The 16,681-nt window shown below is 53.1% G+C and overlaps 1 protein-coding gene across 1 annotated transcript in view; it reads left to right on the top strand.

The window, feature by feature from the left end:
- The window catches only part of GRHL3 (grainyhead like transcription factor 3), a 35,615-nt gene extending 18,934 nt beyond the window's left edge, over window positions 1-16,681 (top strand). Inside the window, exons 8-16 of the mRNA XM_029229576.1 lie at window positions 1,350-1,444; window positions 3,695-3,853; window positions 4,444-4,522; window positions 4,644-4,777; window positions 6,487-6,521; window positions 7,714-7,802; window positions 8,655-8,740; window positions 11,177-11,241; window positions 15,725-16,681. Of these exons, the coding sequence (XP_029085409.1) occupies window positions 1,350-1,444; window positions 3,695-3,853; window positions 4,444-4,522; window positions 4,644-4,777; window positions 6,487-6,521; window positions 7,714-7,802; window positions 8,655-8,740; window positions 11,177-11,241; window positions 15,725-15,839 (857 nt within the window). The 3' untranslated portion in view covers window positions 15,840-16,681. The remainder of the gene's footprint in view (window positions 1-1,349; window positions 1,445-3,694; window positions 3,854-4,443; window positions 4,523-4,643; window positions 4,778-6,486; window positions 6,522-7,713; window positions 7,803-8,654; window positions 8,741-11,176; window positions 11,242-15,724) is intronic.

Below are 16,681 nucleotides of genomic sequence, written 5' to 3'. Positions count from 1 at the left end.
CACACACACACACACACACACACACACACACACACACACACACACACCACTTAGGCCTTGCTTGCTGTGCCCCTTTTTCCCAGCCCCCTCTGACCTCTGCCAGATTTGTTTCTGACTCCAGCCGCCTGCCTGGCCCCAGTCTCCGGGTCAAATGCTGTGGGGTTTGCAGGGATTTGCATCTGTTGGCTGGAAGCAGTGACCTCTTTTCTGTGTTGCTTTGGGATAAACAGGACCCTGGGGACCCTAGCAGTGTCAGATAAATACACCCCTGGGATGCTGACCTGCTTGTCCCCATCAGGGGGCTTGGCCAATTGAGACACAAATGCATAACAGTGCAGGCAGTGGGTGATTTGGAAGGCTTGAAGCACAGTGCAAGGGCAGTTCTGCCTTGGAAGCTGGAACCTTTGGGCTTTGTCAGAGGGAAAGGGACAGGGGAAAGGCCTTCTGTGTGTGCCACCTTGTTCTGGGCCCCGAGATGAGTGGGAGGCACAGTCCATCCTCAGATCTCCAGGTTCTGGCTCTATCACTCTCTTCCTGGCTGTGTGACCTGTGTCACCTCCCCTTCCTGGGCCTTGGTTTCTTCAGCTGTCAACTGGGAAAACGGCAGCTGCCCTGCCTGCCTACAATGCTGTTTCTGCCTTGGAGCCACGTGTACTAGAGAACATAATACAAATAGGGATGATTCAGTGACTTATCTGAGAGGCCAGTTAGTAAAGTGGTTAGGAGCCTGGGTTCAGGAGACAGACAGAGCCGGACTCCAGTCCTTACTCTACCTTTTATTAGCTGTGTGACCCTGGGCAAGTGACCAAACTTCTCTGAGCTTTATTTTCCTCATGTGTAAGCTGAATATTCATAGCATTGTTGTGAGGATTAACTGAAGGCTTGCCATATTGTAAGTGTTCAATAAATGACAGTGGTACTATCATTTATTTAATATGACTAGTTCAATACTAGTAGTACTGGTACTACGGCTTTTACTATGGCTATTACTACCACTATTACTGCGATTATTACTACTGCTACTACTGCTTTGTCTGGGAGATGTCCTAAATCACAATCCCATGAAAAGTATAAGCTCCACCACAAAATCATGAGGGCCCTGGCCTAGTTGGCAAAGTTAAGGAGTCCCTCTGGAGTTTGGACAGATCTGCTTCTCAGGCTGGACCTCAGTTTTTCCACCTGTAGCCCAGGGCACAATTACTAATTTCCTCCCTGCATTGAAGCATGGTCCTTGGGGGAGAGGATGCAAGTCCCTGCCAAGAACAAGGCCCACCCCCTAAATGACCCCTCCCCATGGGGCCCCCAAATCCCTTCCCTTCTGACTCTCCTTCTGGTCTGTGTGGTTTCAGCTGACTGCAAAGAAAACTTCAACACTGTGCAACACATCGAGGAGGTGGCCTATAATGCACTGTCCTTCGTGTGGAACGTCAACGAGGAGGCCAAGGTCAGTGCTGGGGTCATGGCCAGGATGGGGCTAGGCTGCCAGGAAGTCCCCATCCTGGGAAGAGGGCTTACCTGTACCTAGGATTGTGGCAGCTGCTCCGATGAGGGCACCAGTGGAGGAGGCAGGATACATAGTGGTGGAGAAGCCAGAAACGCTAGGCCCACTTCCCAGCTCTGTGACCTTGGACAGATGCCTTAGCTGAAAATTGGGGTGTAACCATAGCACCAATTGATAGGTTGGCGTGAGGATCGGGTGAGATAAGGAAAAGGTAGAGCACAGCCTGGCACATGAGCGGTGGCTGTTGTTAATTAATCCAATCCACCTATTTACCAGATAGGAAAGCTAAGCCTGTGCGAGGCCACACAGCAAGCCGCCGCGGACGCCAGGTTTCCTGACTTGTGGGCTAGCGCAGAGCGTTGCAGGAGAAGCGTTCTGGAGTCTGGTAGATGAGGGCTTAAAGCCATGACCTCACTTCCTGAGCGCACAGGAAGGGAAGAATAATCTGCCTCCTAGGGTTGTGGTGAAGATCCTATGAGATCACGCACGTCAAAGGGACAGGCCCGATGCCAGGCCCATCGGAGACGCCTGAGAAATGGAGCCTCTGGTGATTTTTTTTCACACCAGTGATTAAGCTGTTTAGTGCTTGAGACCAGACTTGAAGTCACCTGTGCTGCAGTGTCCCTCTGTGTCTTGGTTTTCTGTTTGGACAAGTGGCATCGTGGAAAGGGCAGTAGTCTGCGTGTTGGGGACTCGAGTTCGGTAACCCTGGGCCTGTCCCTTCACCTACCTGGGCCAGACTTACCCCATCAGACCAAGGTTGGGTCTGGCTCTTGGCAAGGGCCTTTCTGGCCTAGAAAAGCTGGGGACCTAATCCCTGTCTCCCTGGCTTGCCTCATGGGGCGGTCCAGGCTGCCTGGAGAAAATGGAGGTGAAGGGACTCTGAAAACAACAAAGGGAGGCACAAAGGCGAGGGATTATTATTATTCAAACAGACACCAGGGACTGGGGGAGGAGCTGGGGCCTCCAGTTCAGGGAGGGGGGGAATGAGTTTCGTGGGAAGGGAGAGGTGGGTTTCGGTTGGGATTTTCTCACAGCCTCTTAAGCCCCCAGGCTTGGGTCTTTCTCAGGCGTGAGCTGGGTGGGGGCTGCATTAGGGCTGAGCTGGCTGAGGGGGAGGTATGTCTGGCATGCACCTGTGGGCCTGGCCCCCCCCCAGCCAGGGAAGGAAGGGGGTCTGCTCAGGTACCACACCCCACCCCCACTTGTGCAAGTCAGGGTCATTTCCAAGGGAAATGCCCCAAGGGACAGGGGCCAGCCTGGAGTGGGGTCTGGCCTAGGGTCCCACGGAGGAGTCAGCAGTAGGCAATCACTGGGTGAGCTTGCCAAGAGATGCCCAACTAAGACTGACCCCAGGCTGCCATCAGATGCACATAGGCTTCGGGTTGAGACTCCAGCTGTCCCACTTACAACAACAGTTACAAAATATCCAAGCCCCCTAGGTGTTCTGCCAGCCTCACAGCCACAAGAGGTAGGTTTAATTGTCTCCATTTTGCAGATAAAGAAACTGAGGCCCGTGAGATTAAAGGACTTATCCAAAGCCACATGGCTTGAGTGGCAGAGGTCTAAGTGGCCCGATGTCCAGGCTCATTCCACCATGCCACCCTGCCCAACTCCCTGTGGAAACGTTAACAAGTCACATCCATGCTCAGAGCCTCCATTTCCTCAGCTATACAATGGGGGTGACTGGTTCAGCTATGGCTAGAGGTGGTGGTTGCCGTGCATAGGGGCAGTGTCTCACTCTCTGTGGCCCAGGGCCAGCAGGAAAGCGGTCTTCTGGAGCTGGCAGGGAGGGGGATTTGGCCCTTCTCTACCTCCTTGCTCTGAGTTGCAAAAAAATGGGCTCTGGATTTTAAGCTCCTAAAGGACCCTTAGTCTCCCTCCCAGGGCCTTGATCCTTTGGGCTGCCCTTGGCAATCTAGTGGAAGCTGCATTGTCCACTGATGAAGACCTGAGCCCAAACTCCGGTTCCCTTATACATTCCCTGTGTCGCCTTGGGACAGCTGCCACCCCTCTCTGAGCATCAGTTTCCCCGTCTGTAAAAGAGAGGCGGTGATGTTTGCCTTCCAGGGGCGTTGTGCAGTTAAGGGTGCCCACCAGGCACACAGTAGGCTCCATAATTATACAGGGTAGTTATGGAACAGCAGGCCTGGTGACCCGGGTCAGCTGTTTAGCTCCCTCCTCTGTCCCCAGGTGTTTATCGGCATCAACTGCCTCAGCACAGACTTCTCCTCGCAGAAGGGGGTGAAGGGCGTCCCCCTGAACCTGCAGGTCGACACCTACGACTGTGGCTCGGGCACTGAGCACCTGGTACACCGAGCTGTCTGCCAGATCAAGATCTTTTGTGACAAGGTGGCTGCGGTGGACCCTCTGCTGGGCCCTGGGAGGGAGAAGGGCCAGCCCCCACCTGTGCATCCTCCCCAGCCATTCTGGGCGTGTCTGTCTCTGCTTCTTGCTCTCTGAATGTCTCTCCTGCGTGCTTGTCATTCGTCTGTCTTGGTTTCTCTATGTATATTTTCCTCTGCTCTCTGCATTTCTGTCTCTCATCCCTTCCTCTTTCTGAAGACCTCTTTCTAGATCTCTGTAAATAGTTCTTCAGGTTTCTTTTTCTCTGTGTCTGTCTGTCTTTTTCACATTTCTCATTCTTCTTATCCCTCTCCGAGTCCCTTTCTCTTTTCTGTTTCTCTCTCTGTTCCTCTCTCCCCACACCTCTCTGTCTCTCTCAATTTCTTCTTTCTCCGTCTTTCTATTTCTCTGTCTCTCATGGTCTACCTGACCTCAGGGCTAGGCTGCACTGGGCTGGGCCGAGTGCTGGTAACGTCCCATCTCCTGGTCTCGCTCTGGGAAGAAAGCAACACCAGAGGGCTGGCCCACATTTAAAAGGCAAAGCAGCCAGCCCCTCCCAAGACCTCTGGTGACCGCCTTTCCCTTATGCCCCACAGGGAGCGGAAAGGAAGATGCGGGATGATGAGCGGAAGCAGTTCCGGAGGAAGGTCAAGTGCCCCGACTCCAGCAACAGTGGTCAGTGGGGATGGGTCACAACGGGGCAGGGTTGGGGTTAAGGGTATAGGAGACTAGAGGGCAGAGGTCGGAGGCGTAAATGGAGGGCCCTCACGGCACAATGCCTTCCTTTTCCCATCAGGCATCAAGGGCTCCCTGCTATCCGGCTTCAGGGGCAATGAGACCACCTACCTGCGGCCTGAGGCAGACCTGGAGACCCCGCCAGTGCTGTTCATCCCCAACGTGCACTTCTCTGGCCTGCAGCGACCTGGAGGGGTGAGGGTCTTGGGCTGAGAGAGGGTTGTGGCCCCCGGGTGGGGCTGTCTCAGCACAGACCAGCAGGGAGCAACCTGCTACTCAGCCATTACAGGCCAATTTAGATGTCGATAGGTCCTGATATCATCAAATTATCTTTATTGAATCCCAGGGAACTAAAAAAATGTATATATGTCATATAACTTCAGTGACCTTTTCTACTGAAGAGAAGAATGTTAATAAAGAAATGGACCTCATACCCATCAAAATGTTCACTCCTGGAGCACACACAGGGCAGGTTTCTAATATCAGAGTCCCAAGTTAGACTGTGGCCGCATCAAAGCTGGGTGGATAATAATCGTCACAGCAACACCTGTGAGCGCTCACTTTACTCCAGGCGCTGCTCTAAGTGCTTTCCATGCATTATCTCCTTTAGCCCTCACTACCTCCCTGTGAAGTTGATAATACGATTCTCCCTGGATTCATGGCATGGAAATTGAGGCTTTGAGACCAAAATTACATAGGACGTGGCAGAGCCAGGATTGGGGCCCAGGCAACCTGGCTTCAGAGACAGTGCCCGTTACCATGAGTTACACCGCCTTTCAACACAGGGAGCCATTTACCAAGCACCTTGACCGGCCCGCGGCGCTGGGCCCAGCCTTTCGCTGCATTGTCTCGTTTCCCCCTCACCTCACCTGGGCAGCCCAGCCCAGCCATCCTTTGAGGTAGAGACTGTTATTCCCATTTTCCAGGCAAGGTCACTCAACAAGTCAGTGGCAGAATCAAGACCCCAGAGCCTGTCTGTGAGTTTGCTTCCATATTAAACAATCTGACTGTTGCCTTCCACTGAGCTCCCACCGTTTAGGTGGGAATGTTTGCAGAAATGGCCCTCGGTGTATGGATGTGTTCAGTGCAGTGACTTCAAACAATAAGATAGATTATGGTGCTGAAAGAGCAGCCAGTCCTGAGGTCAGCCCTGGCACACATTCAAAGCCTTCTCTGTGTCCGCCACACCCCCTTCGCTGCCCTGAAGTAGTTCTGTGGCCCCCATAGCACAGGAGGCTGCATTAACCCACTCTCTCTCCCCAACCAGAGGCCTCAAGTAGGGAGATGACCACTTGGGCTCAAAGCTCCTTGTGGGAGGAAGAAGTGGGGCGCCAGTGCTTGTGCCTGTGAGCCTGAGAGAGGGCACCAGGGGTGCGGGAAGGCAGAGAGCCCAGTTCTGAGCCACAGTTCTGCCCCCATGGTGGTACCCCAGGGACCCTGCCCTCTTAGGGCCTGGGTGTCCTACCTCACGGGGCTGGTGATGGCTGCACCAGGTAGTACAGTGCCAGGCACACATGAGGGTTCAAAAAGACTGCCTCTTCCCCCTCCACTTCTTTTGCCTCAGCTCCAACTACCTAGTTACCAGCTGCAGGACAGTCTGTAGTTGCAGCCCTTCTGGGCCTGCTGGGGCTCAGATGGGACTCACTGATTCTGCTGCCCTTTCCTTAGCACCTCATGTGTTCACTGAGTCCTGACTCATCCAACTGGGGCTTGGTACTTCCTTTCAACTCAAGGTCTCAGCTCACTTGAGGGGACACATCTGAGCAGAATGAGCTAGAAAGCCATTGAAACTGCATTCCCCCGTATCTCCCCACAAAGATTGTTCATCCCAGAAAGCCTCCAGCAGCTGAGGGCTACTCTCATCTTCCTGTATGTGATGGAAAATGTCTTTCTCTTCATTGCAGGCAGTGCCCTCAGCAGGACACGGCACCTCCAACAGGTATGGAGAGAAGCAGCCAAGGGCCTCACCTCCCTGCCTGTCCCCCCTTTACTGCTCGTAAGCTCCCAGCCTGCCCTTCCCTTTGCTGTCCCCCAAGCCAGAGGCTGGGCCCGGAGGAAGCAGCCTTGAGACTCTGCCCCCAACCCCCAAGCTAGACTCATGCTCCTTTCTCACTGAAATTGCCTGAGTTTTTATGGGTTTGTTTTGTTTGAAAAGTTGGAGAATCTTTGGCGAGACACCGGCTTGTAAAATGGGACAGAGAAAGCCTCTGAGATGGTGGTACAGATTCGGAGAGTAGGGAGGGGAGCTGTGTGGGAGGACTTAGGGGAATCAACCCCGTGTCCCCTCCCCCCACACCCACCAGACTCCAAGAGGCCAAGGGGGTGGCCAGGGCCCCTTGGCCCTTCAGCCCAGGATGGACCTCCACATCCTTCCCTCTGTCAGCCACAGTCCCTTCACCTCTTCAAGCTTCAGCTAGAAATCTGTCAAAGGAGGAAAATGGCCTCATGAGAATGAGGCAGATATGAGAAGCGGCATGTAATAGAATCTTTGTAAACGGGAAAGTACTTTATGAAGATCGTGTATTGTTGATATCAGTCTCCTCCTTATAAACAAGAAGTACTTTTCATAAGGTTCTTTCACACCAAATTATGTCACTTATCACCTCACAACAGTCCCAGTGAGTCAGGCAAGCAGGGGTTATTGCTCTACTTTATAGATGAGGAAACTGAGGCTCAGAGGAAGTGAAATGACTTGCCCAAGGTCACACAGCTTTTAGGAAGCAGAGGCAGGCTGGAAGCTAAGTCTGACTCACTCTAAAATCCACAAGCCTCCCTCCTCCCACTGACTCACGTCCAACTTGATTCTTTCAAAAGAGAATAATATTGATGATGAAACAATAGTCCCTATTTATGGAGGGCCTGCTGTGTGTCACACACTGTTCTAAAAGCAGTGTGCATTGTCTCCTCCAGCCTCGCAGCCTGATGCAGCACCTGCTATAGATGGGACACTGGGGCTGCCACCCTGCTAGTGAGGGGCAGGGCTGGGATTTAAACCCATGCAGGCCAGCTCCAGAACCTGCTCCTGTAACCTCTGTCCCACTGCTTTGTGCCCACCCTCATAGGGTCTTCTTCACCTCTGGGGCCCCTCAGACTCTGGGTTCCTCACAGGTCTCTCCCTGCCATCCCCACAGGCTGCCTCTGAAGCGTACCTGCTCACCCTTCACCGAGGAGTTTGAGCCTCTGCCCTCCAAACAGGCCAAGGAAGATGATCTACAGAGAGGTAGCCTCACTCCCACCCCATCTGTCCTCTGATCCCAGCCCCAGCCCTCCATGAGGCCTCCCCAAAGCCTCAGACTGATTCTGGTCCAGGCAGCCAGGGCAGCGCCCACCCCAGCGGGGAGAGCACGAGGGGCTGCTTTACTCCCTGGAGTTTGGGTCTGGGCCAGGATTTGAGTGAGGGGGTGGAGCGGGTAAGGAGGGCACCCAGGGTGCTTGGAGAGACAGCCACGGAGCTGGGGGGCTTCTGCCTCTGACCCTGTTTGAACGTGGGCGTCCTGGGGCAGCTGGTAAGGCAACAGGCTCATGATGTTGGGCAGGTCCTCCCCACTTTCTCTAATGGGGGTAGGAGTGGGGTGGGTTTTCAATACCTGGCTTTCTGTCTTTGACACAGTAAGTCTGTGACTTCCTGAGAGAGGGGTGCTCTAGCTGACCATCAGGAAGAAACCAACCAGTAAGCAAGATCAGAAGCTTCCAGCAGCCTGGAACTGAGCCTTGCACCCCACTTGGTGTTCTATCAATACTGCCCACAACAACTCTGTGAAATAGTGGGTGGAGCTGCCTCCATTTTCCATCTGGAAAAAATGAGGCTCAATGATATTAAAAGAACTTCTTCAGGGTCACAGAGCTGGCAGGTGGCAGAGCAAGGATTCAAACCCACCAAAATCAGCAAAGTCTGAGCAAGTGTGTGGGACCCGCAGAGCCAGGTGGGGTGTTTCCCAGCTGGGTACACACCCTCAGCAAGGATTTGCTCTTTTTGCAGAAATCAATCTTAGGTTACAAATAATATTTTTTAAGATTCTCCCACCCCCAGATGTTCCCTTGCACCACTAAAAGCCACCCCTTTGCTTCTCAGTGCTGTTGTACGTGCGGAGAGAGACTGAGGAGGTGTTTGACGCCCTCATGTTGAAGACCCCGGACCTGAAGGGCCTGAGGAGTGCGGTAAGAGGCCTTGTGCACCCTGGCCGCGGCCCTCTCTGCACTCCCATCTCCCCCGACTCTTCGCCATATAGTTCCGATTTCCTACAGGAAGACTCCGGGAAGGAATATGCTGGAACGCTGGCTTTCTGGTGGCCCATCCGTCCCACCCATCTGAGGGCGCCTGTGGGGCCCGGCTGGTGGAGGTGTGCCTCTGAGATGTTATCTCCCAGCCAGAACCCGGGCTCCACCCTGGGAGTCGCACACACCATAAATCCTCCTTAATCTGATGGCTGCTGTCTGACAGGCCAGAGCTTTTTGTTGGCTTTGCAAACCTGTTTCTATTTTAATGGGAATGAAACCCCAAAAGGCCAGGCCCCAGAGATAGCCTTTTTTCTTTCCCAGAGGGCCTCATTCCTCCAGCTTGTGGTTGGAGGGGGGGCGCTGGCTGGGGCGGCTGAAGGTGGTGTCTGGGCAAGGAGACCTTCCCCAACCCCCCAAACCGCCAGAGAGCAGGTGAAACAGCCCCGAACAAAATCCACAGCAGCTTTGTGGTTCAGCTAAAAATTGAGCAAACACAGCCTCTGCCAGGGCCAGCTGTGTTTCAAGGTCGAACCACACAGAAAAGCCAGCTGGTTCTAAGATGTCAGGTTGGGGAAGGGAAAATGAATCAAGTGATAACATAGCTACCTTTTATCGAAGACCCACTACGTGTCAGGCATCTTGTCAGGCGTGCTGCGTTTGCTAGTTCACCATATTCTCTTAACAGCCCTGAAAAGTGGGTACTATTAGGTCAGGTGACTTGCCAAGGTAACTAGAAGTGACAGAGCTGAGGTTCCAGCCCAAGCTCTCTCCACTCGGCTATGTTATCCTGTTCTCTTCACATAGCATCAGCCCTGCTTGGCACCAGCCCCAGGAAGTTGGGCTCGCAAAAGGCCATTAATGTCACTAGAATATAGACTCAGAATCTTTGGGTTGGACGGTACCTTAAAGGGCCAGCTCCCATCTGGTGCCCCAGCTCTCTCCTCAGCGGCTCTTCCAAGTGGGTGCCCACTCTTGACTTGCATACTTCAGGGATGGAGAGCTCATCGCTTTGGGGACAGCCATACAATGCAGTTGTCTTTGTACAACATATAGTTAGAAAGCTCCTAAGTTCTTGCTTAGACTGACTTGAGATCTTCCTGATAGCCTCTAGCCACATTGCCTGCCATTAAGATAAGTAGTCTAAGAACTTTTCTTGCCTGGAGAGATCTCTGTCAAGGCAGAGACCGGTTGAGGAGCTGAATCGGCTCCTCTTCCTGAAAGGCCCAGAGAGGACAACCTCAGCCTGAAGCTTGTTGCTTGCCGCTCTCTGCAGCTCCAAGGCAGCCAGTAGTACTAACCAGCGGCATTTGACTGAGCTTTCCCCAGGGGTGGCACTGGGCCAGGCCCTTGACATAAGCGTCTCAGTTCCTGTGCAGAACCACCTGTGTGTACATCCCATCATGGCACCCATTTTACAGATGAGGAAACTGAGGCTCCATGAAGTAAGGTGACTTGTTCAGAGTTCTGCAACCCCAGGTGGTGGAACTGGAACCAGACCAGTTCTGTCTGCCCCACAGGAGACTTCAGGAGGTCTGGGGAGAAATGGGCTGACGCTGTGTGAGCTCAGCCAGGTTGCTGAGGCCTCTGAGCTGCAATTTCCTCACTTGTAGACTAAACTCCAATGTTCTGGGATGTGATGGGGGCAGGAAATCTGGGTTCTAGGCTAGGCCTTGGGTGCATACCTTATCTTTTTCAAGTTCAGCATCCTCACCCATCAAATGGGGTAAATAATTCCTGCTAGAAAGGGTAAGTGTTTGGGTTATCCACCCCTCCCCCCCTCCACAACAGGACAGGAGCATCCCTGTCGCACCACTTCTGAAGTAATAATGACCATTTATTTGAGTACTGACATTTATTTAGTACATACCAGGAACTGTCCTAAGTGTTTTACATAGACCAATTCATTTAATTCTGTCAACAACCCTATGAACTAGGCACCATTTCCATCTCCATGAGTGGTTTGCACAGCTGGTCAGCTAGCTGGTGAGTGGGGAGCTCCCAGCACTGGAACAATGCAAATGTCTGATGATAGGCAAGGGTTGAGGGAAATGGCAGATGACCTTTGGAATAGTTTACAACCACTAAACATGCTGTTGGTCAAGAGTTTGCTGTGATATGAGAAGGCTTATAACATACAATGATAAGTAAAACTATCTACGTGGGATATAAAAATACCTGTGTACATGGCCAAAAGACAGGAAGGAATACACTCAGATGTTATTAGTGTTTATCTCTGGGATACAGGATTATGGATGAGTTATAATTTTCTACAATATGGGTATATTTTATAATCAGGAAATTAAAAGTCATGATAGACAAGCCTGGCGTAAACCCAGCTTTGCAACAGATGGTGAATCTCCTGTCATTCTCTTCCAGATCTCTGAGAAGTATGGGTTCCCTGAGGAGAACATTTACAAAGTCTACAAGAAATGCAAGCGGGGGTAAGTGCCCAGCACAGCTCTCCCTCCTCACACCCCCACTCTGCCCCTTTCCCTCTAAAACGTTGGCTCAGGGAGCTCCCAGCAGGTTCGCCCTGCCTGGCAGAGGCCTGCTGCTCGGAGCTGAGCTGTGTTTGTACTTGGCTTTGTGGAGAGGTAGAGGCGATGTGGAGTTGGGGTGCAGAGCGCCCTATCAGGCCAAGGCCACCTGCAGAGACCAGACACTGATCACTGTTGGGAAGGAAAGGAGTGGGAGCCGGGTGCAAGGGTCTTCATACGCCACCTGCTCAGGGGGAGAGGGAAGCACAGGGCCACATGTCAGGAATAACCAAGGTAACCAAGTCATTTGACTATAATGGTAATGATGAGGGTGACTATCATCACTTAACCACCTACTACGTGCCACATACTAGGCTAAGCTTATCTCATTATCTCATTTAACCCTCACGGGTTAAACCCTCATTTAACCCATACCATGAGGTAGATACCATTACACACATTTTACAGATAGGGAAGTTGAGGCTCAGAGGTGATAAGCAATGTTCAGAGGGGCAGGAGCAGTGGAGGAAAGACACAGAAGCAGAAGGGCCCAGCAAAGTTGCTACCGGCTGAATCAGAGGGTCCGAGAAAGAAATGGCTGGCGATGAGTCTGGGAAGGGAACTGTGATCGGACGTCATTTTTTTTTTTTTTAATTTATTTTTGGCTGTGTTGGGTCTTCATTCCTGTGCAAGGGTTTTCTCTAGTTGCGGCGAGCGGGGGCCACTCTTCATTGCGGTGCACGGGCCTCTCACTATCGCGGCCTCCCTTGTTGCGGAGCACAGGCTCCAGATGCGCAGGCTCAGTAGTTGTGGCTCATGGGCCCAGTTGCTCCGCGGCATGTGGGATCCTCCCAGACCAGGGCTCGAACCCGTGTCCCCTGCATTAGCAGGCAGACTCTCAACCACTGCGCCACCAGGGAACCAGGGAAGCCCCCTGGACGTCATTTTGAGGGAGCCCAGCCAGGGATGCTCCACAGGCCTCCTCCATCTTCAAGTCTGGATGAGGCAGGAGGGAGTAAAGCTTTACCTTCCAGGGGGCCGGGCAGTGACTGCCACCTGCCACGGGCTCCAGAGGATTAGTGCTAAGGACCACAGTAGCCTTTGCTCTCTGCCCAGGAGATCTCTCCTTGGCAGGGGTGGCATGGGGGGGGTGGAGTTGGAGGGCCATGTGGTGACGGCCCTCCCAGGCTTCCACCCCCGTCAGAGCCAGTGAGCCAGGCCTCTGCAACCCTTGCTGCCTAGGTCACTTCACCAGCCCAGCATGGGGGCCCCTGTGCAGTGAGGAATCGTGACTGCCATTACCTGCCTAGAGGACCCTGGACTAGGGCCCTGGGAAACACGCCCAGCCCCTCCCCGCCCCCGAACAGCTCGGACTGACCCTCCAGCTCCAGACAGCCTGAGACTAAGTCCCGCGGCTCTTCCTGGAAGGTGCTCAGGCTTTGCCCTGGGGCTACTGTCTGTGGCTCTTCTTTCAGGGGACTGCAAAATGAGGCATGTTTTGTACTCAAGCTGAGGGCCATCCAGTCAGGCCCAGGGGCCACCTCCTTCCTCACAGACAGGCCTCCTTCCCTCCCCTTTTTGGCTCCCACCCAGCCTCCCATAGAAGGGCCGGTGGTGGGGGGAAGGTGTGCAGCCCTGCAGCCCCTGGGAAAGGATCGTTTGGTTTTGGTTGTATGAATGTCTAGGGTTCTTTGTGTATTTTTTTCCTTCCAAGTTTCGGTTTCAAACTGGGAACTGGAGCTCACATGCTCTGTGGAGCGGAATCCACCTCATAGCGGAGGGCAGGCTCTGCTTTGCCCAGACAAGCCCAGCCCCACTTCCCCTTTGGTGCCAGTGTCCACACCCCCTGGCTGCCACCCCACCTGCCACTGCCGTCCTCTCTTACAGTTCCCACCTCAGGCTGCGCTGAGGGGCTGGGAAATGCCTTGTGTATGACTGCGTACAAAGATGCCCCATAGCCCCACTGGCTGAGTTGCAAGGCTTTCCCTTAAGCCCCAGCCAGATATTTCAACTATAATTATAATAACCTCCATTTGTGGAGCACTTCCTACATGCCAAGCGCTGGGTTAAGGAACTCCCAAGCATCATCTCGTTGACCATTTGAATTTGATATGATTATTTCTACAGATGAGGAAACTGGGGTTCGGGATAGTCCCAGGGTTACAGAGTTAGTAATGGCAGGAGCAAGCATGGCCTGTCTAAAGCCCATGCACGCACCCACTGTTTTATCTTGCCTCCTGCTTGTTCCCTTAACCGCTAAGCAATGTGCAAATAAAGGCTGTGGCCAGGCCAGCAGATTTATATTTGCCCAGCTCTATAGCCCAGGGCATCACCCAGCGGCCCTTCAGAAGCACCCACACCCCATACACACCCCAGCTATGAAACCTCAGGCCTAGGATTGTCTGCGATGCCTAAACGAGAAGAATCCCCCAAAAAGCCTGTTGGGAGAGCAGAGGGAGGCTCCTCTGCTGCTCCCCTCATCTGAGGAGCGGGAAACTATAACCACTGGCTTCGCTCATTTTCACAGAACCCTCCAGAAAGTCCTCTGGACAAAGGTAGATACAATCAGCTTTACAAGCACCACCGAGTGTGCTCGAAAGATTAACAATTACATTGTTTTTGCTGGCGGCTGGCCAGGGGTTCTATGCGAACTAGGACAGATGACAGCCAGAAGCTGGCAAGTGACAGGAGGCCCCCATTCTGGGACAGCGGCTCCTGACAAGCCCCTGCCTCTAGGGCCCGGTTGTCATTGACCTCTGAGAGGAAAGGGTCTGTGGGCCTGTGTGGGATCCCCTGTGCACGGGCATGCGCTCCGGGCCTTCTGGGAGGCCCTGCCTGAGAGTAGGCCTTCAAGTTAGTGCACGTAGGGCACTCAGTAAATGCCACTGCAGGAGACGAACAAAAGCACCATCACCGACAAAGCGCCCACCCCTCTGCCCCAGCCCTGGTCTCCTCTGGTCTGTTCCCAGCCGGCAGCTCCCAGACAAAGATCCCTCTGTGAAATGAAGGAACTGCACACAGGACCCAAGGAAGCAGGATCTTATAATTAGATGCTGGCAGTCAGCACCCAGGCCTCGGAGCCTGAGCCCAGACCTCCTTCCAGAAAGCAGCGGTTGCTGGATGCTACTGCAGAGACCCTGGGCGTGGGCCGCAGGCTTCAGCCCACTGCTGTCTCCATTACACCTCCTGGTCCGGGGGATTCGGGCTGGGGGGACAAAGCCACCGCCTCTCCTGGGGTCCCCGGGGAAAGCAGACGGCTGGCTACCTGCCAGGAGTAGTAGTCTGGGATTCTCACCGCCCTCCCTCCCGTCCCACTTAAATAATCTTGCCTTATCTTGAACTCTCCCCCAGCCCTGGATTTTCCCTTCCTTTTATATGCCACTTCCTAACTTATAATTATAGGGTTTTGGGTTTTGTTGTTGTTTTTCTAAAAAAATGATGCAGTGGAAAGAGACAAAAGTCCAGATTCAAATTCCAGTTCTGCCATCTCTTAACTATGTGATCCCAGGCAAATGACTTTGCTCAGCTACCCCATCTGTGAACTGGGCTAATACGGTTATAAGGATCCATTCTCCCGACCCCTAGTAGATTCAAAACTCCTGGAGGGCGGGACCTAGGATCTCTATGTGGCCCTTGTTTTTGTTTGGAGCAAGGTCTTGAACATGGAAAGACCTCAGCAGATGCTGGTGAAGTGGATGGAGGGGTGGATGGAGGAAAACACCTGCCCCATTACAAAGAGGAAGCTGCTGTGCTCAGGTCAGGTCACAGCCCGGTGGGTCCTTCACTGGGGAGGCAGCTCCTAGAGGGGTGCCCTTGGCTACACTATGACTTTGACCCTCTGCAGAGGGCCACACCCACAGAGGCTCTGTCCCTCTCAGGTTGGCCTAGGTCCTTGCCTGAAGACTGTGGGGGGAGAGAGCCAAGCCCCTCAAGTCCACGATGCTATCCCTGAGATTTCAGCTTCCTGGGGTGAAACCGAGGGGGCCTTGCGTGGCACCTGCTTGTGGGTCAGGCGGGCACATCTGAGTGCCACATCACAGCCTCCTGCTGAACCCAAACCTCACGGGTCCACCCGCCACGCCTCCTGCACTTGAACTCACTCCGCGTCCGAGTGCTCAGTCTGGCCTGGTGACTAAGGCGCACTGCGCTGGTTGCGTCCACGCTCGTGTGTGTGAGGAGAGGCGATCTGGTGCAGTAGGTGGGCGTGGCTGCCAGCAGGCCTGGGTTTGAGCTGGGCTCGGCCACTGGGAATTGTGTCCTCCCCTGTAAAGTGGGACAGTGAGTGCCCACCTTGTGGGTTGTTATGCGGGTCAGAGAGAAAGTCCAAGAGGTGCCTGAAGTGCTGGGGGCGCCCGATAGGTAGCAGCCATTACTGTCCCCCTTTACTCAGAGGTCCTGTAAACAAGGGGCCCAGCCCATTCTACACACACCTTCTCTTCTCTTCCAGAATCTTGGTCAACATGGACAACAACATCATTCAGCATTACAGCAACCACGTCGCCTTCCTGCTGGACATGGGGGAGCTTGACGGCAAGATTCAGATCATCCTTAAGGAGCTGTGAGCCCTGGGCGCCCACAGCCTCAGACCTCTTGAAGTGGACCCCAGGCGAGGAGCCAGCTGGGAAGTGGCCCCGCGCCACACACAACCTCTCCGCATGCCTCAGTGCTGTTACTTGAATGCCTTCCCTGAGGGAAGAGGCCCTCAAGTCACAGACCCACAGACGTCAAGGCCAGGAAGGGACCTGGGAGGTGTCCTGATCCGAACCCTCATCTCGTGCTTGAATCTATTCTCTGAACTTCCGGCCAGGGCCTGCCCAGCCAGAGACAGCGTCATGTTGGTTAACAAGCCCAGAGGCTGTTTCCTCCTCGGAAGACCTTCTCTACAGCCCCTCTCCTGCGGGCTGCCGTTCGGATGGGGGAAGTGGGCCCTGTCTCCCCAAGCTGACTTCACTCTTCCCGTTCTTGACTCTTCCATCAACTTCAGACCAATGAGTCCTCACCCTTTGGTCAGTTGTTAACTTGAAAACACTTGATTTCTAGTGCAAATGACTTTTGAAAGACACTGTAGTGGATATACTCTCCTCATAGATGTACTTCCTCAACACCAGACAGCAGTCAGAGCCGACCGACTGGAACGAAGTGGCCTCGGTGTAAAACGACCGCCATGCCTGCTCACTACTGTATACATTTCTTATTTACAATTTTCATTTATGTTTTATATATATATAAGTATATATTGTATATATATGCAACATTTTATATTTTTCATGGATACGTTTTTATCATTTCAAAAAATGTGTATTTCACATTTCTTGGATTATTTTTTTAGCTGTTATTCAGTTATGCATTTTGTATACTCGTATGGTATTTAGTAATAAAATTCTACGTATGTATTACTTCAAAT

The sequence above is a fragment of the Monodon monoceros genome, unplaced genomic scaffold (assembly GCF_005190385.1).
Source record: "Monodon monoceros isolate NGI ecotype Baffin Bay Population unplaced genomic scaffold, NGI_Narwhal_1 Super_Scaffold_18, whole genome shotgun sequence".
In the NCBI taxonomy this organism is placed as follows: domain Eukaryota; kingdom Metazoa; phylum Chordata; class Mammalia; order Artiodactyla; family Monodontidae; genus Monodon; species Monodon monoceros.
This window is presented reverse-complemented; position numbering and strand designations above follow the sequence as displayed.